The sequence below is a fragment of the Miniopterus schreibersii genome, assembly GCF_964146895.1.
Source record: "Miniopterus schreibersii genome assembly, chromosome: 4".
NCBI lineage: Eukaryota > Metazoa > Chordata > Mammalia > Chiroptera > Miniopteridae > Miniopterus > Miniopterus schreibersii.
In genome coordinates this window covers 94,153,095-94,173,417 of record NC_138105.1, presented here as the reverse complement: position 1 = coordinate 94,173,417, position 20,323 = coordinate 94,153,095, and the positions used below count along the sequence as shown (strand labels likewise).

Genomic DNA, 20,323 nt, shown 5'->3' with positions numbered 1-20,323 from the left:
ATGATAAACTGTGGGCTCTGACGTGACAGAGGGGCTTGGGGTGGGGGCCGTAACTGTGGGGCAGTGACCAGCAAATATATGGGAACCTTAGTGGACGAGCAGGGTATTGTAGGAGGTCTGCCTGTTCCCAGCCTCCCAGTGTCTGGTGATAGGAATGCCCTTCTCTTCCTGGTGGGGGGGCACCTCCCTTGGGAAACGTGACCTGCTCTTAGGTAGAAAGGGGGACGTCAGAGAGCCTCCCCTGCAGCAGCCGTTTCTCAAGTGCCTTCAGCTCAAAACACTCAACATCCTGAGCGGCACGTTGGCGAGGGGAGCGCTCTGAACCCCCTCAGTGTTGCTGGGCACCAAGCCCTTCTCTGCAGAGAATGTCCTCCAGTGGGCTGGTCAGTGGGCAGGAGGGCCCAATAATGAAATAAGAGGCCCAGGACACTTGATTAAGGATTGTCTTAGTGGGGTGCATGAGAACTAAGCCTCAGAGGTGAGGGGGGCTTCACCGGGGTTGAAACATTTCCAGGGATTAGGGATACAGCCTGGGGTCAACTGGTCCTCATGCCAGACACCCCCAATCTAGCCAAAGTCCAAAGACTCTGCTTCTCCAGGGGCCAAGGGTACAGAGCCTGTGGGCCCAGGCAGGTGGGGGGACCCTGACTCCCTGCTCTGCCTCCCAGGGCGCTGGGAACCAACCCGCTGCACTGCGACTGCAGCCTGCGTTGGCTGTCGGAGTGGGTGAAGGCGGGGTACAAGGAGCCTGGCATCGCCCGCTGCAGCAGCCCCGAGCCCATGGCCGACAGACTCCTGCTCACCACCCCCACCCACCGATTCCAGTGCAAAGGTAGGTGCCGACGCGCCCCTCCACCCGGCCCTGCAGCCGGCCAGAGCTGGCCGTTAACAGCTGGGGCTCCTGGAACCACTGCCCTGTCCGTCCCACGGGCCACACGGGGACCCGGGCTGAACCTGATGTGGGCCCGCCTCTGAGGCCCGTTGTGAGTCTGCCCAAGCCCCTCGGCTGGCCTGTCTCCCCTGCCTGCCTTCTCTCCGCACCCCTGCATGGCTGGGGAATTCTTCACCTGCATTTTCCACCCAGCACTTAAAGCGCACGCACCTCCCGGCACACCCCTGGCAGTGGGACCTGACCACTGCATCGTGGTGATAACCAGCGCTGCTGGGTTCTCCTCGGCAGGCAGGCATCATGTTAAATGCTTTCCTTTCATTTTCATTTTCTTTTTTTCCCATCAGTATTTATCCCCCCCCCCCCGCGCCCCAAGGCACTTTTTCAGGTGTTGTTTCATTTCACTTTTACTTTCCATGTAATAATTTATTTACTCCGCCAGCACCTCTCTGGGGTACATTACAGGGTACATCCTAGAATCTCCCTCATTTTTAAAAAATGAAAGAACTGAGGCTGATGGAAGTTACACAGTTTCTGGAGGCCACGGTGCGGGGGGGTTCAGGGTCTTGCTGGTTCCCAAGTGCAGGCTCTCGGGCACCAGGCTGTGATCTCCCTCCACAGCTTCTCTCACCAGTTCCTTCTGAACCTATAGAGTATTTCCAGTTTTTGCCTTACTCTTGATGCATAAACATCTTTATTTAAAATTACGTCCTCAGATAAGATTCAGAGACCAGAAATCCCTGAGCCAGAGGGCATGCTGGTGTTTCAAGTCTCACACATGTCGCCAGACTTGTTTTCAAAAAGGGTTGTAAGCAGTTGACTCCCCAGTAGCTCCATTCCGGTGCATTTTTCCACTCTTGCATTATTTCATCTCATTTAGTCATTGCTAATTCAGCAGGTAGAAAGTATATCTCTTTATATTTTGTCTGTCTTTGATTATTGGGGAAACTGAATTTTTTTTCAAAAATTTACTCTCTATATGTATTTACACACTTGTCCATTAATGCCCTTTGCTCATCTCTTAGAACCTTAGTGCTTTTTTGTTTTGGGGGGTTTTTTACCTTAATTACCCTTTAAACCGTCACTATGTCCTTGGGACACAGCCTCCCTGGGACAGTCTCCCTGTTCTAATGTGAAGCTCTCAGTCAGGCCATTCTAGTCACCAACCCAAAAATGCTCCCTCTCACACTGGCTCAAACTTAACCCAGTCCCCAAATGGATAACCATTATCTGGGGCTCATTTAAAGTCCTAACATTAAGTAGGGCCTACAGCCAAGCTCTGTGCAAGAACTGTGACATCCCCTCCTCCAGCCCTTATAGCTGAAGAGCAGGACACAGGTGACACTGTCATGGATGCAGAGTGAACCGAGCACCGCCCACTGCCCACTATCGGCACCACTGCTGTGTCCTCTCAGACTGCGCCTTCCTCCTGACGATGGAAGGCTTCAAAGGCTTCTGAAGCAGGGCTTCTCTGGCCCAGATGCGGGGTCGACTTTAGCCTGGCTCAGACCATTCCATGGGGGGGTGAGGAGCGGGTGAGGGGAGGGATGGGAAGTCCCAATGGAGCCTGGGCCCAGAGCTTCCGGAACAAAACAAAAAAAGATACACTCGGGGTTTCTAATTACTGTGCATTGTTTGCAGATTAGCACTGAAATTGGATCAGGCTAATTACAGTAATTTATTTGACTGCAGAAGTGCTTCTGAATGACATCCCACTGTGATTTCTTCCCTCACTGGACAATGGCTGAATTAATGGGACTCTGGCTGGACTGGATGTACCGGCTGGGGAGGGCCAGCTGCCCTATGTGCTCGGAGATGGGGAGGGGCTGGCAGCTGGCTGAAGAAGGGCCCAAGCAGGGGAGAAGGGAGGTGTGACAGGGAGCCCTTTTGGGGACCTGCCACCAACACCCTGTGGCTTTGCTGTCCAGGGCCCGTGGACATCAACATTGTGGCCAAATGCAACGCCTGCCTGTCCAACCCCTGCAAGAACAACGGGACGTGTAGCCAGGATGCTGTGGAGCTCTACCGCTGCGCCTGCCCCTATGGCTACAAGGTAAGGCAGGAAGCCGCACCCCCACCATTTGCCACCCGAGGAGGGGCCCTGCGCCTCCCTGGGTGCCTGGGTGACTCCATTTCACAGGTGACCCCAGAGTGGCATTTGCCAGTAACACTCCTGTTCTGCTGGTGGGGCTGCCCAGTTTTATCATGCTCATGCCAGTCACCCAGGACCCCGCAGGATCTTGACAGTGACACTGAAATAAGGAGGAAAGTAGTGCTTCCTTTGTTAAACTGGGGAAAGTGAGGCTCAGAGAGACTTCCAAGTAGAGGCATCCGCTAAACCCACTCTCCTGGCTTCCCTCCCAATGGGATTTCCAGACCCTCCCCCACCTCCCCAACTCTGCCCTCAGGACACCCATCCCTGTGAGGACACAGGGATGGGGGATTAAAAGGCCTATGGGTCACCAGCCAACCACACTGTTGACAGGCTCAGGACAGTCAGGGAGGGCATGGAGATCCCAGCTCTCCCGTCTGCCCCCCCACAGATCCCAGCAGATTCTCACCCAGCACCATCCACAACACGTTATCCCGCCCCACATAGAGAACGGACCATGTCCCAGGCTCGCTGCTGGGCATTTTACTCACCTTTTCTTTTTCAACTCTCCCAGCAAACCAATGAGGAAGAGCTCATTAATTCCCATTTTACAGATGCGGAAACTGGGCTTCATGTTGAAAGAGCTTCACTTGATGTCCCAAAGCTTGTAAGCAGTAGGGTTAGGACAGGACCCAGGGCTATGATTTCAGAGCCCTGATTGTCCCCTGGAAGGTTTCCTGGTTAGCTGGGCCCCTCAGGCTGCCTCCCTGGGGTCAGCAAAGCTGTGACTAACCCTCTTCCCCAGGCCCCTCCCAGATTCCAGCCTCCTCAGGTACCCATTCAAATGTACTGGACAAGCCAGGAGTTTCAGAACAGCCCCTTGGCATCTGACGCACACGCCTAGTGCAGGCTACGTAGGGGGGAGCTGGCATCTTTGGCACCTCCTGGGGGGGGGGGTTGGATGTACAGTGACAAGCTTGAGGGGTAGGCTCACTCCAGGGAACAGGGCTCCCTGGTGGTTTTCTCAGCTGCAGCTGTGCCTCCAGCAGACAGTGTCAGGGTGCCACCTACGGGTCTGAGAGAACAGCACCAACCGAGTCCCTTTGAATCCAGCCAGCCAGCCAGGCCTCCCCAAGCAACCACCCCCAGGACCTCAGACTCACTAGAGTCCCAAACTCATGCACTATGCACACACACACAGAGGCACACACACACTCAACCCTCCCATGTAGACAGCTATTGTAGGGAAAGCGTAGAAATTAAGCAGGCCTGGATCCTCAAACTCCCTTATATTAATGCATGGAGAAAACTCTGGCTGTGGGATTACACAGAAGCCAGTGTGGATTCCAGCTCTGTTATTTACTTGCTGTGTGGCAATGGCCAGTGGGCTCACCTCAGCCTTCCCATCTGTACACTAGGACCTGCCTTGCAGGTTGACTGTGAGAATAAAATGTACAGTGACACGTGCAATGCACCTGGGACAGCACCGGGCACCCAGTAAGCCCTCGATTAGCTGGCATTGCTACCTTGCACCTTCAGCCTTGCATGCTGGTCCCTAATACCCTCAACAGGTAGTAGATTGTTGGTTTCACCAGGGATTCTCAGTCTCTGACACTGTGAACTGTCAAAGGCCATCAGCTGCTCTTTCAGACCTGTGCCATCTGCACTGATAACATCCCCAATTCCCTACACGTATAGCTATCTTCTTAAGCACTGACTATGGACCAGGCACTCAACCGGACCTCATGCATGGGTTCCCTCCTCCGACTTTTATAATCACTTCATGAGGTGGGTGGTATCGTATGAAAAGGAAAGCAAACCACTTCATATCCCGAGTCTTGCTTCCCTCTCTATAAAATCGGCCTGGGTCTGGAAGTGGCGGACCTGGATTTGAAGCCCAGGTTTCTCCCAACCACACTTGGAGACACTGCAAAGCTGGCCCGGCCATCGGTGTCCCTGCAAACAGAGCACCTGCAGGGCAGCGCCACTCTTGGCACTTTGCTCACAAGATTCTGAGCATCTTGTAGATTTCAGATGAATTTGAACCAAGATTTTGACCTTTAGGAAGCTGCTGGGCCCAGGCAGGTCGGGGTACATACGTGATGATGACAGTGATAATGATGGTGAAGGTGATGGTGGAGACGGTGAAGACTATAAGAGTAACATTAACAAGCCCACATTTTTTTAGGAGCCTACTGTGCACTGAACTCTACTAAACATTATCTCGCGTGCTCATCAAAGCCCCAGGAGGCAGGTCCTAAAATGATCCTCATTTTACAATTGAGAAAACGGGATAGTCAGGAGGGGCTGGGATTCAAAGCTCAGAGCCGACTGATTCCAGAAATGACCCTCTCCACGACCACCTTCACTGCCCATTGGCCAGCACCGTGGCCGCCAGGGCTGAGGGGGAGGGTCCCTGGCCCTTGAGGCCCTGTCTGAATTCCCAGGACAGGGAAAATGGGGTGTGGGTTGGAAAGAAAACCAAGCAGGACGCCCTGGAGCCTGCTCCTACCTGACCACACCAGTGACCTTGAGCAGCTCCTGCTCTCCCCTCGCCAGGCTCCTCACCTATAAACCGCAGCAGGTTGAACCAAAGGGGTCCTTCCGTTGTGGGCTGCGTCACAGCCCCTGGCCTGTGCTAGTGCCCTGCCTTCCTTTCTCCCGGGGCTGGAGCCCACCCAGGCAGAGCGACCGAGGTGATTGTGGGTGAGACAACAATCACCAGACACCCACGAAGCCAAGCTCAACGTTCAGGCATTTATCTAGCTGTTTCCAGACACCTCCGTTTTCCCAGGGACTAGCTGGGTGACCTTGGGAAGCCACAATGTTACACAAAAAAAAAAAAAGCAGCTCCTGTTACCCGACTACAATGCCAGGCTTTGTGAGCAGCCTAAGCTCATTATCTCTGTAAGGCTCTCAGTCATCCTCTTTCCATAGATGAGGCACCTGAGGCTCAGAAAAACAAAATAACCTCGCCAGGCTCCCACACCTGGGGAGCCAGGCGCCAACCCAGAACCCAGCCTGCTGCTGCAGGAAAGGCTGTACCCGCCACCCCACTGTAACCGGTTCTCTGTCATTCCCACTGTCCCGGCTGTACTGGGAGTAATCACACCCACATGCAGGGCTCTTGGGAGGACTATAGGTGGCCGCCTGTGTACCAAGCCTACCTCGATGCCAGGACTCAGCAGATGCTTCACAGAGGGTATGGTATTATTTTACCACTATTCTATGGTTTGGGGAAATAAAATGCATATTTCGGCTGACGCTTTCTCAGCCAGGTAGCTTCATGCACATGCGTTCAATGTCACAGAACAGAGCTTCTCACACTCTCATGTGCACAAGAATCACCTGGGGAGCTTACTAAAGTGCAGGTTCTGGACTCATTAGACCTGGGATTTTTAACAAGCGCCCAGGATGCTACTGGTCCAAGGGCCATGCGTTGAGTAGCAAGGTCTCAGGGCAGCCTTCCTGGCCCCATCTCAGGAAGACGTTTCCAGTGGGGTAGTGGTTCCCAGTCTCCTTTAGAGGAAGCCTTAAGCCCCAGCCATGTCCTTCACACACACACACACACACACACACACACACACACACTCAGGGGGGCAGGGGGAAGAGGGCTGGGGGGACCAAGGAGCATCGAAGAGCTGGTGGATTTGAGCAAAATGAGGCTGAAGAAAGTTGAATCGGGCTAATTAGCCAAGCACAGACAATGGTGGTTATTCCTCAAGGACAGTATGATAGAAGTCCCCACCTCCAGGCTGAATTACCAAATTGCCAGGTGCTAGCACTGCTTCCCGGATTTCTGAGCTCAGCATGAGGGGCTGGAAGAGGCACCACTGACTCCACCCCCACCCCCCAGGGGAGGAGCTCACCAGGAGTCCCCGGTACTGGGAGGCCCCAGAGCAGGGGGGCCGACCACGCAAGGGCTAGGGAGGCCCACCTTGGCCTGCTCAAGGCTTTCCTGTCCTGCCCCATGGCCCATTTGTTCAACACACACACACACACACACATCTCCGAACTAATCAGCACCGGAAAATTCTTTCAATCACCTACCTGCGGCCCTGCCTCCGACCCCAACCCCCATCATCGTCATCAGAATGGCTCTTATTTAAGGAGTTGCCTCACAGGTAGGTCTCTAATCACCCGTCATTGCGTAGGGTGGGGATGATTATCACCTTTCCCAGGTGATCCATACAAGGCCCAGAGCTAGTCATTCCCTCCAGGCGCATAGCGGCCAGACTGCAACCTGCAGCCCGCTCTGCCTGACTCCTGAACCCGTGTTTGAGGAGGAACAGGGGCCCAGCACAGAGGGGCCCGGCACAGAGGGGCCCGCACAGAGGGGCCCGGCACAGAGGGGCCCGCACAGAGGGGCCCGGCACAGAGGGGCCCGGCACAGAGGGGCCCGGCACAGAGGGGCCCGCACAGAGGGGCCCGGCACAGAGGGGCCCGCACAGAGGGGCCCGGCACAGAGGGGCCCAGCACAGAGGGGCCCGGCACAGAGGGGCCCAGGGCTGGCTCTGGGCTGGATGTCTGGGCTCGGCTGCTCCCTGTCCCACTCACTGTGACCTCAGACATACTATGTCACTTTCCAAGTCGGCCTTCCCTGTGTAAAAATGGGGGTAATAACAGTCGTACCGACCCCATAAGGGTGCTGTGAACGTCATCGTGATCGTGAATATAAAACACAGCATGAGGCCTGGAATGGAAGTGTGCTCACCAAACCTGATTAAAACTGCTGTCTCCACGCCACACTGACTTCCCACATTGCTCTGGTTTAGGATAAACCCAAGTCCCACCCCTCCTGCATTCACCTCCCCTGCCAGAAACCCCTGGTTGACCCTTTAAATGTGCCAGGGCGGGAAGGGAAGCAGACAGCATTGGGCTGCTGGAGGTGGGGCCTGGGGCTTAGGCTGCGGAGCCCGTAGGAAGCAGGCAGTCTACCGCAGTCCTGTGCCCAGTTGGCAGCGGCACCCCAGGCAGCAGTCCACCCCCTCATAGGCACTGGCAGAGCGGGAGAGGATTTTCTCAGGCAGGTGGTGAGCAGGTGGTGTGGCAGTGGGAGGGCTCCCGTGATCACCCCACCTGGCATGGTACCCACAACCCAGAAACCAATGCAGCAGGCACCTCCCCAGCCCCCATAGGTCCTCCAAGGGGCTATTTGCCAAGCCTGGGGTGCAGCACTGGTCCATGGGTCCCAAGGGAGAAGTTGGAGCCAGGGGCCCAAGCTGTGGGCTGCTCCCTGGGATGCTGGGGTCAGTGTCCACAGTATGGCTTAGCCCCCTCCTCATGCCTGGGTCCCCACTGCTCCTTCTGCTTGGCCTGCTCCGTCCCACCTACTACAAGCTTGGCTCCCTCTCAGCTCAGATGTCCCCTTCAGAGGAGTCTGCTTCACAGAAGCCCCACCCCCACCCAAAACTCTGTGTCACAAGGGTTCTCAGCCTGGCCTAACATTAGAATCACCTGCAGAATTTGAGCATAAATACCAACACCTGGGCCTACGTCCAGGCCAATCGAAGATGAATCCCTGGGAGGTTGTCACTTAGCAGGGGCAAGGTCTGTTGGCCACGCCCTCCTGGCGGATTATATTTAAGCCTCAGTGAGGCTAATAATAATGTCATCTACTAGCATGTATAGAGTGCTTACTATGTGCTAGACATGTTACATAACGAGCAGTTTCTTTTTTTTAATTTTTTATTTTTTTAAATTTATCTTTATTGTTGAGAGTGTTACAGGTGTCCCATTTTTTCCCAATTGACCCCCTCCACTTGGCTCCCACCCCGTCCCCGGCCTTCACCCCGTTATTGACTGTGTCCATGGGTTATGCTTATATGCATATAACTTCTTTGGTTAATCTCTTCCCACCCTTCATCCTCCTTCCCTCTTCCCTCTGAAATATGGTCGTCTGTTACATGCGTCAATGTCTCTGCATCTATTTAGTTCGCCAGATTCGTTTGTTCATTAGCTTCTTCTTAAAGAAGACTCTTCAACTTTTCCTGTAGTGCTGGTCTGGTGGTGATGAACTCCTTTAGCTTTTTCTTATCTGTGAACCTGTTTCTCTGACCTTCAATTCTAAATGATAGCTTTGCTGGGTAGAGCAATCTTGGTTGTAGTTCCATGTTTTTCATCACTTTGAATATTTCTTGCCACTCCCTTCTGTCCTACAAAGTTTCTGTTGAGAAATCAGCTGACAGTCGTATGGAGGCTCCCTTGTAGGTAAGTAACTGCTTTTCTCTTGCTTTTAAGATTCTCTCTTTGTCTTTAACCTTTGGCATTTTAATGATGATGTGTCTTGCTGTGGGCCTCTTTGGGTTCCTCTTGTTTGGGACCCTCTGTGCTTCCTGGACTTGTAAGTCGATTTCTTTCCCCAGGTAGGGGAAGTTTTCTGTCATTATTTTTTCAAATAGGTTTTCAATTTCTTGGTCTCTTTTTCCCCTTCTGGCACCCCAATATGATTGTTGGGCCTCTTGAAGTTGTCCCAGAGGCTCCTTATACTATTTTCATATTTCTGGATTCTTTTTGCTCTTCTGGTTGGGTGTTTTTTGTTTCCTCATGTTCCAAATTGCTGATTTGATTCTCAGCGTCCTCTACTCTACTGTGGTTTCCCTGTAAATTATTCTTCATTTCAGTTCCTGTAGCCTTCATTTCAAATTGGTACTTTATTATGTTATCGATTTTCTCAGGTATTTCCCTAATAGTCTGCTTAAACATCCTTATAAACAAAATTCTGAACTCTCTATTTGTTAGCTTGCTTGGATCTATTTCATTTAGTTCCTCTTCTAGAGATTTCTTCTTTCTTTTGTGACATGTTTCTTTGCCTCAGCATTTTGGCTGCTTCCAGGTGTTTGTTTCTATGTATTAGGTAGAGCTACTATGTCTCCTGGCATTTGTAGAGTGGCTTTGTGTAGTAGGTGTCCCGTAGGGTCCAGTGGCTCAGCCTCCCCAGTCCCCTTGAGCTGGGCCTTCCAGGTGCTCCCCTGTGTGGGCTGTGTGCACTGTCCTGTTGTAGTTGAGCCTTGGTTGCTGTTGGCGTCCCTGGGAAGAACTGACCCCCAGGCCAGTCAGCTGTGAGGACCAGCTGCAGCTACAGCCAAAGAGCTGCTGGGCTGGAGACACCCCTATGGAGCAGGATTTACTTCAGTGGAGCTTTGGTGTTCACCAAGTGCACCCCTGGAGTGTCACTCGTGGATGTGGTAGGGTTGTAACCCAGCGTGGTCGAGTCTGAGCACCAGGTGCACTGTCTCTGGGGCCTCCCGGGAGGTGCAAAGTCAGTTTCTGCCAGTGCCTTGCCCAGGGCCACCCAGCATGAGCTACTCAGCAAACCGTAGTTGGCTGCTGCTTGTGCTGGGCTTGGCGGTGCCCAGGAGAGGCCCAGCTATGAGCCAATGCAGCTGCCACTAGTGCCAGGCCTGGGCCACTTATCAAGCCCTATGGGGCCCGCTGCTGCTTGTTGAGAGATTTTAGGAAAGTCCTAAGCATGGGGCTCGAGAGGCCACTTGCATAGAAAAGCCCCTGGAAATGGCCTGGATGAGCTGCAGGTGGGGAGGGCGGGGCCTCTGGGAGTCACGGGGCGGGGCCAAAGGTGCGAGTCAGGTGCCGGCGACTCAAATATGGCGCCTGCCTGCCGGCTGTGTGCAGGGAGGACTCGCCAAAGGAGCCATGGCCTCCGCCAGCCCCTCTGCCTGGGAGGAAGCCGCCCTCCGCCTCTCGCCCCAATTTCAGGCAGGTTAGTTCCCCCGAGTGTCCCGGGTCCTTTCAGGCCGCTGCCCGGCGCTGGGCTCAGAGGGAGCGTCCGAGTGAGTCCGCGCCGGGCCCTTAAGAGGAGCCGCTGGGGCTCCCGCAGCCTCCGCGACCCTCAGCCACAGTCCCCGCTGGGTTCACAGCCCGGAGTTGTGGAGACGTCTTTTCCCGGCCCTGGGGGCCTGCTGTGGGGCTGGGACCCCTCGCTCCTCCAGGAAACCCCCACCGCCAAGATTCCCTCCCAGGTTTACCCCGCGGCACCGGGTGTGGGCCCGCGGCCGTGTCTCCGCCCCTCCTCCCGGTCTCGGTGCTTCCTCAGCTCCCTGGTTGGGGGGCTTCTGTTCAGCTGGATCTCAGGAGCTCTGAGTCACGGTGGTTCTGTATTTCAGTTGTAATTTTGATGTGGCTGCAGGAGGCGGCGGGCGCAGCTGTTACGCCGCCATCCTGTTTCTCACCTGAGCAGTTTCTTATAAGAAAGGTCCAGTTTAATTCTCATAACAACTCTACAGCTAGGCTTCCAGAGGTTAAAATGCTTATTCAAGAGCAAGGTCAGCCAACCGGGAAGGGATGAGGCTGGAATGTGAGACCAGGTTGCCCTGTATCCAGAGCCCATGCTCACGCCCTGTGCTTTAGAACAGGATGGAGAAACCGTGTGAACTCTGGGAGCCCAGGCTCCCTGAATTCTCCACATGCCTCCCCTTTTCACTGTGGAGCACCCAGAAGCAAGGGCTCTCTGTGGCTTTCTCTGAGTGACACTCCGGGGCTTGTTCCAGGGCCCCCGCCCTCCCCCCAGCCCCATCCCAGGAGATGCTGGGAGCTCCCGGGGGTCTCCTGGTCCCGGCAGCCACTGAAAGCCTCCCTAACTGGCTCCCTCCTCTCCGCAGGGCAAAGACTGCACCACGCCCATCAACACCTGCATCCAGAACCCCTGTCAGCACGGCGGCACCTGCCACCTGAGCGAGAGCCACAAGGACGGGTTCAGGTAACAGCTCACCCTCGGGCCTGCCCTCCCAGGCAGAGATACGCACTGCGGGCCACTGTGGGCCCACCCCGGGCCGAGCCCTCCAGGGAGAGACTGCCAGGCTCTTCCCATGTTATCCCACGTACAGATCAGGATTGAGGTGTCAGAGGGACGAATCCTTTGCCTGCCGTTGCAGTTAGTGAGCGCTGGTACAGGGACTCAAATTCAGGGACTACGTCTTTACAGCTAGAAGGACTTTGGGGGTTTGCAGCTACTGACTAAAGTTAGAGAAGGTGGGGATGTTGGCTCAGAGACCCACCAGCCTGGCAATGCCACCACTCTTTATTCTGGGTCCTAAAAATAGCATTAATAGTAGGTATTATTGATTACATGCTCACATGTGCCAGGCACTAGCTAGTCATGTATGATCTCATTTAAATTCCCAGTGACCCTATCCGGTACCGGTAGGTACTGTCCCCACTTAACAGATAAGGAAACTGAGGCACAGATTGATTTGCTCTGAGGCGCATGTCCTGACACTCGCTCCTGAGTCTTCCAACCCCACCTCTTTTGTCCCCGCATTAAGAGCCCAGGGAGAAAGGGGATAGCTGAATAGAGTAAGGTGTGGTATATATGCAACGGAATATTAGCAATGAAAGAGAACACAATCCTACAATTTGCAACAGCATGGACGGACCTAGAGGGGCTTATGCTAAGTGAACTAAGTCAGACAGAAAAAGACAATGCCATAGGATTTCACTTATATGTGGCATTTTAAAAAATAAAAAATGAACAAAATAAAAACAGACTCATAAAAACAAAGAACAAACTGATGGTTGCCAAAGTGGGGGTGGGGTGAAGGGCTAGGTGAAAAGGGGGAGGGGAGCATAGTCGATAACATTCTGATCATTTGCACGGTGACAGATAGTTACTAGACAGTGTAGGGATCACATCATAAGACACATGAATGTCGAATCACTATGTCATACACCTGAAATGAATATAATACTGAATGCCAACCATAATATTTAAAAAAAAGAAAAGGGTAGAAGCCATTTAATTTTCTCAGCCCTGTCCTAGGAGTGGGCCTTCTAGACCCCTGCCAAACCCCTGCCAAATGTGGGCCCCCTTCCTGCTTCCTGCCCTCCCTGCTGCTCTCAGATGCCCACTTTCCTTGCCCAGGCCCTGGCAGAAGCAGACTGGTGGGAACTGGCTCATTTTCCAACCCCCACCCCAGTGAGCCAATGGGTTAGGCAGTAAAGGAGGGGGCGCCCGATGCCAAGCTGTGTGCAGATGCCTTAGATCTCAGGTTGCAAACAATTAATTTTCAAAGGCACTCTGGCCCCGGGCTGCTGTGTGGTCTGTGAGAGAGGTCAGGTTCCCTCTCTGGCTTCTCCCAGGGGCACCCAGCCCACCCACGCGTCCACCTGCCAGCCAGCCCCATCAAACTCTGCCTCTTGAAAAGTGAAAATCAAGGCAGAGTTTGTTTTCCTGCCTGGAGCCAACCAAACCACCCCACCCTCTTGCTGGGAGCCAGGTCAGGAGAAGCCACGGGGAAGTATGGTGGCAGCCGTGGTGCCCCAGCCAGGAAACATACCTCCAGGGTGAAGGCCTGGTTCTGCCCGCTCAGCCGACGTGTGAGGGTTGGCAGGAGGGGGCAGCCGCCCCCATGGGCCATTGTGTTTCTCCCTCTCAGCTGGAGAATCCCATTTCCACCCTCAGTTGTTGAGGAAATTCAAATGAACTGGACATGTTTCTAGAACTTAATTTTCAAGGGAAAGGTGCCCAGATCTACAGAACTAGGGAAATCACGTGGAGAGTGAAGGCAGTGAGGCCCACGTAGGATGACATAACCATGTGGGCCCCGGAGGGGCAGGGAAGTTCTCCCTCACCAGGTCAGCACCCTACAGGTTGGCAAAGGGAGGGACACTCGTCCAGGAAGCTTTGCGGCCTCCTTCCCACGTGTGTCAGTTTCCCAGGGCCGCCTGACAGACCCCACAGACTGTGCTGGGAACAACAGGAATGAATCTTTCACAGCTGCAGAAGCCAGAGGCCCAAAGGCCAGCTGTTTCACTCCAACCTCTGCCTTCATGTGGCGCTCACCCTGTGTGTCCCTTCATGTGGCTGTCATTGTATAGGGACAGCGTCATCCAGGACCAGGGGGCCCGTGTTACTCCAGCATATCTCATCTTAAATTAACTAATTACACCTGCAATGACCCTCTTTCCAAATAATAAGCTCACATTCTGAGGGACTTAGGGTTAAGACTTCAGCGCTCTCCCTTTGAGGAGACACACTTCAACCCTCACATCTCTTACGAGTCCAAATTCTAGAAGCATTGTGGATCTTCAGAGATGTTTTTCAATCTGGCCAAGCTGGCTGGATAGGAGACCAAGACCGGGAGATATGACCTGTCCGCGGTGCTCATGGCCAACCTTGACAACGCCCACCCCACCAGGTTTTCCAGTGAGGGCAGGGACACTTGACCCTCCTCTGCACCCTCTGTCCATGCCATGAGCAGCCCCTGTTCCCTTGACCAGCCACTTTCATGCAATCCTAAGGCTCTGGGACAGCCAGGGGAAGTCGTTTCAGGAGCATGGGCAGGACTGTGGTTTCAGACCTTTGAAATCCTACCTCCTGTCCAGCTCTGAAGAACTAGCCTTTCTCATGAACACCCAGGGTCCCTAACAGAAAAAGGAATCTGTCATTTTATTCCACTAAGAGCTCAGGTTCAAGGACCCCCGGCCTTTGTAGAAAGTGTGCCATGGTTTTCGGGCTGGAGAAGAAAGGAAGTTAAGTGGGATTCTAGAAATCTGCTTCCTGTTAGTTTACATTTTAGCTCAACCCATATCAGAGCAGCTTCTGAAACCAAGACCTGCAATTCCAGCTGTGACCCTGGTACACACCACCCTAGACAGGGTGTAAATGCCTGACCAGGCCACACAGAGAGGAGGGTTCACTGCAGTTACTCAGGCACTCGGCTGCCGGCTGCACCCCCAAATGCCCCTCGCCCTTCTCATCCGCCCAGCCTTTACCAGTTCTGATTTATTTTGCACACCTAATCCTGGGGGTACGTTGGGTGGAAATGGTGAGTTGAGGCTTTTATCCAAGAGAGTGAACACTTCAGAGACAAGTTAAGGAAAGGCACCATGCTGACCTCTGGTGTGTTTTTACATTCAGTAGTATTTTGTATTAGTTTCAGGTGTGCAGCATAGTGGTTAGACAGTCCTATACTTTTTAAGTGCCCCCACCCCCATATTTCCAGTACCCACCTGGCACCATACATAGTTAGTATAATATTATTGGCAGTGTTCCCTATGCTGTACTTTACATCCCTGTGACTATTTCTTAACTATCAACTGGTACTTCTTAATTCCTTCACCTTTTTCACCTAGTCACCTAATCCTCCCTCCCCTCTGGCAATTATTAGTCTATTTTCTGTATCTATGAGTCTATTTCAATTTTGTTTGTTCATTTATTTTATTCTTTAGATTCCATGTGTAAGGGAAATTATATGGTATTTGTCTTCCTCTAACTGATTTATTTCACTTAGCACAATGCCCTCTAGATCCATCCATGCTGTCACAGATGGTAAGATTTCATTCTTTTTTCTGGCCAAGTAATATTCCATTGTATACATGTACCGCCTCTTTTTTATCCACTCGTCTATTGATAAGCACACGTGGGTTGCTTCCATTTCTTGGCTATTGTAAATAACACAGCAATGAACACAGTGGTGCCTATATTCTGTCAAGTTAGTGTTTCAGGTTTCTTCAGATATATTCACAGAAGTGGAATCACTGGGTCATAAGGCAGTTCCATTTTTTATTTTTGAAGACCCTCCATACTGTTTTCCATAGTGGCTGCACCAACCTGCATTCCCACTAACAGTGAACAAGGGTTCCCTTTTCCCCACATCCTCGCCAACACTTGTGGTTCATTGATTTGTTGATGGCAGCCATTCTGACAGGTGTGAGGTGACATCTCATTGTGGTTTTAATTGCATTTCTGTGATGATTAGTGGCGTTGAGTATCTTTTCATATGTCATTTGGCCATCTGTAGGTCCTCTTTGGAGAAGTGTCTATTTAGGTCCATTGCCCATTTTTTAATTGGATTGTCTTCCTTTTATTAAGTTGTGTAAGTTCCTTATATATTTTGGATATTAACCCTTTATCCGATGTGTCATTGGCAAATATGCTCTCCCATACACTGGGCTCCCTTTTCGTTTTGTTGATGGTTTCCTTTGCTGTGCAGAAGCTTTTTATTTTGATGCAGTCCCATTTGTTTATTTTCTCCTTCGTTTCTCTTGTCCTAGGAGATGTATCAGCAAACATATTGCTATGAGAGATGTCTGAGATTTTACTGCCTATGTTTTCCTCTAGGATTTTTATGGTTTCATGCCTTACATTTAAGTCTTTTATCCATTTTGAATTCACTTTTGTGTATGGTGTAAGTTGGTGGTCCAGTTTCATTTTTTTGCATGTATCTGTCCAATTTTTCCAACACCATTTATTGAAAAGACTGTCTTTACTCCATTGTATGTTGTTGCCTCCTTTGTCAAATATTAATTGACCATAACGGCATGGGTCAACTTCTGGGTTCTCTGTTCTGTTCCACTGATCAATATGTCTGTTCTTGTGCCAGTACCAGGCTGTTTTGATTACAGTGGCTTTGTAGTATGACTTGATATCTGGTATTGTGATCCCTCCAACTTTGTTCTTCTTTCTCAAGATTGCCATGGCTATTCGGGGTGTTTTTTGGTTCCAGATAAATTTTCAAAGTGTTTGTTCTAGATCTGTGAAATATGCTGTTGGTATTTTAATAGGGATTGCATTGCATTTATAGATTGCTTTGGGTAATATGGACATTTTAATGATGTTAATTCTTCCAGTCCATGAACATGGTATATTTTTCCATTTGTTTATATCTTCCTCTATTTCTTTTTTCAGTGTCCTGTAGTTTTCTGAGTAAAGGTCTTTTACATCTTTGGTTAAGTTTATTCCTATGTATCTTATTTTTTTAGTTGCAATGGTAAATGGGATTGTTTTTTTAGTTTCTCTTTCTGAGAGTTCATTATTGGTGTATAAAAATGTCATCGATTTCTGGGTGTTAATTTTATATCCTGCTACCTTGCTGAATTCATTTATTAAATCTAGTAGTTGTCTGTGGAGTCTTCAGGAGTCTCTATGTACAATATCATGTCATCTGCAAATAATGACAGCTTTGTTTCCTCCTTTCCAATTTGGATGCCTTTTATGTTTTCTTCTTGTCTAATCGCTGTGGCTGGGACTTCCAGTACTATGCTGAATAAGAGTGGTGAAAGTGGACACCCCTGTCTTGTTCCTGTTCTTAGGGGAAATGGTTTTAGTTTTTGCCCATTGAGTATGATGTTGGCTGTAGGTCTGTCGTATATGGCCTTTATTATGTTGAGGTATGATCCCTCTATTCCCACTTTGCTGAGAGTTTTTATCAAAAATGGGTGTTGGATTTTATCGAATGCTTTTTCTGCATCTATTGATAAGATGTGTGATTTTTATCTTTCAATTTGTTTATGTGATGTATCATGTTTATTGATTTGTGAATATTGTGCCAGCTTTGCATCCCTGGAATAAATCCCACTTGGTCATGGTGTATGATCTTTTTAATATATTGCTGGATCCGATTTGCTAATATTTTGTTGAGGATTTTATCATCTATATTCATCAGGGATATTGGCCTGTAATTCTTTTTCTTTGTAGTATCTTTATCTGGTTTTAGAATTAGGCTAATGCTGGCCTCGTAAAAAGAGTTTGCAAGTGTTCCTCCCTCTTGGATTTTTTGAAATAGTTTGAGGAGGATAGGTGTTAATTCTTCTTTGAATGTTCGGTAAAACTCCCCTGTGAAGCCATCTAGGCCAGGGCTTTTGTGTGCTGGGAGCCCTTGGATTACTGCTTCAACTTCATCAGCAGTTATCGGTCTATTTAAACTTTCTGACTCTTCCTGATTGAGTTGAAAGGTTGTATTTTTCTAGGAATTCATCCATTTCATCCAGGTTGTCCAGCTTGGTGGCATATAGTTGTTCATAGTATTTTCTTACAATCCTTTGTATTTCTGTTGGGTCAGTTGTTATTTCATCTCTTTCATCTCTGATTTTGTTTATTTTGGCCCTCTCTCGTTGTTTCATGATGAGTCTAGCTAAAGGTTCATCAATCTTGTTTATCTTTTCAAAGAACCAGCTCTTGGTTTCATTGATCTTTTGTACTGTTTTTTTAGTCTCTGTCATTTATTTCTGCTCTAATCTTTATTATTTCTTTCCTTCTACTTACTCTGGGCTTTTGTTGTTGTTCCCTTTCTAAGTTTTTGAGTTGTAGGGTTAAAGAGTCTGTTAGAAGTTTTTCTTGTTTTTTGAGGTAGGCTTGTAGTGCTATGAACTTCCCTCTCAGGACTGTTTTCATTGTGTCCCATAGATTTGGAGTTGTTGTGTGTTCATTTTCATGTGTTTCCAGGAAGGTTTTTATTTCTTTCTTGATCTCTTTGGTAACCCATTCATTGTTTAAAAACATGCTTTTCAGTCTCCATGTGTTTAAATGTCTTTTAGTGTTTAAATGTCTTTTAGTGTTTTTATTGTAGTTGATTTCTAGTTTCATGCCATTGTGATCCAAGAAGATGCTTGATATGATTTCAATCTTCTTGAACTTATAGAGACTTGTTTTGTGTCCTAACATGTGGTCTATCTTTGAGAATGTCCTGTGTGCACTCGAGAAGAATGTATATTCTGCAACTTTGGGGTAGAATTTCTATAAATGTTGATTAAATCCATCTGATCTAGTGTGTCATTTAGGGTCGCTGTTTCCTTGGTGATTTTTTGTCTGGAAGACCTATACAGTAAAGTCAGTGGGGTGTTAAAGTCCCCAAGTATGACTGTATTGCTGTTGAATCTCTCCCTTAAAGTCCTCTAGAAGTTTTTTTATAAATTTAGGTGCTTCTATGTTGGGTGCATATGTTTATCAGGGTTATATCCTCTTGCTGGATTAATCCCTTTAGTATTATGTAATGACCTTTCTGGTCTCTTGTTACGTTCTTCATTTTGAAGTCTTTTTTGTCTGATATGAGTATTGCTACCCCAGCTTTTTTTTTTCATTCCATTTGCATGGAAATTTTTTTTCCATCCCTTCACTCTCATCCTGTGGGAGTCTTGTTCTGAGGTGGGTCTCTTGTAGACAGCATATCGTTGGGTCATGTTTTCTTATCCATTCAGCCACCCTATATCTCTTTATTGGGGCATTTAATCCATTTACATTTAAGGTTATTATTGAAAGATACTTATCTATTACCATTTTGTTTCTTTATAGCTGTTTCTCATTCTCTGGGCTCTCTATTCTGTTCCATTGATCTAAATGTCTCTTTTTATGCCAGTACCATGCTCTTTTGATTACCGTGGCCTTGTAGTATAGTTTGATATCAGGTAGCGTGATTCCTTCAACTTTGTTCTTTCTCAAGGTTACTGTTGCTATTTGGGGTCTTTTGTGGTTCCATATAAATTTTTGAAATATTTGTTCTAGTTCAGTGAAATATTCCATTGGTATCTTGATAGGAATTGAGTTGACTATGTAGATTGCTTTGGGTAGTATGGACATTTTAATGATGTTAATCCTTCCAATCCATGAACACGGTATATGCTCCTACTTATTTGTATCTTCCTCAATTTCTTTCTTCAGTGTCTTATGACTTTCCAAGTACAGGTCTTTTATGTCCTTGGTTAAATTTATTCCTAGGTATTTTATTCTGTTTGAAGAAACTGTGAATGGGATTATGTTTTTAGTTTCCCTTTCTGATAGTTCATTATTGGTCTATAAAAATGCAACTAATTTTCCGGTTGGGCATGGCTCAGCAGTTGTGCCATGGATTCAGGAGATCGTGGTTCAATTCCCAGTCGGGGCACATGCCCAGGTTGCGTGTTCAATACCCAGATGGGGGGCATGCAGGAGGCAGCCGATCAATGATGACTCTCTCATCATTGATGTTTCTATCTCTCTCTCCCTCTCCCTTCCTTTCTCTGAAATCAATAAAGATTTTTTTTTTTTTTTAATGCAACTAATTTCTGGATATTTGTTTTGTCTCCTGCCACTTTACTGGATTCATTTATCAGTTCTAGTAGTTTTCTGGTGAAATCTTCAGGGTTCTCTGTATACAATATTATGTCATCTGCAGATAATGACAGTCTTACTTTGTCCTTTCCAGTTTGGCTGCCTTTTATTTCTTCCTCTTGTCTGATTGCTGTGGCTAGGACTCCCAGTACTATGTTAAATGAGAGTGGTGAAAGAGGACATCCCTGTCTTGTTACTGATCTTAAAGGGAATACCTTTAGTTTTTACCCATCGATTATGATGTTGGCTGTGGGTTTGTCATACATGGCCTTTATTACATTGAGGTATGTTTCCTCTATTCTCATTTTGCTGAGAGTTTTTATCATAAATGGTTGCTGGATTTTATCAAATGCTTTTTCTGCATTTATTGATATGATCATGTGGTTTTTGTCCTTCAATTTGTTTATGTGGCATCACATTTATTGTTTTGTGGATGTTGTACCAACCTTACATCCCCGGAATAAATCTCACTTCATCATAGTATATGAGCTTTTTAATGTATTGCTATGTTTGGTATGCT

The 20,323-nt window shown here is 49.1% G+C and overlaps 1 protein-coding gene across 1 annotated transcript in view; it reads left to right on the top strand.

Moving 5' to 3' along the window:
• Nucleotides 1-20,323, top strand: part of SLIT3 (slit guidance ligand 3) — a 528,596-nt gene that overhangs the window by 490,521 nt on the left and 17,752 nt on the right. The window contains exons 25-27 of the mRNA XM_081135280.1: nucleotides 669-832; nucleotides 2,818-2,942; nucleotides 11,600-11,697. Of these exons, the coding sequence (XP_080991406.1) occupies nucleotides 669-832; nucleotides 2,818-2,942; nucleotides 11,600-11,697 (387 nt within the window). The remainder of the gene's footprint in view (nucleotides 1-668; nucleotides 833-2,817; nucleotides 2,943-11,599; nucleotides 11,698-20,323) is intronic.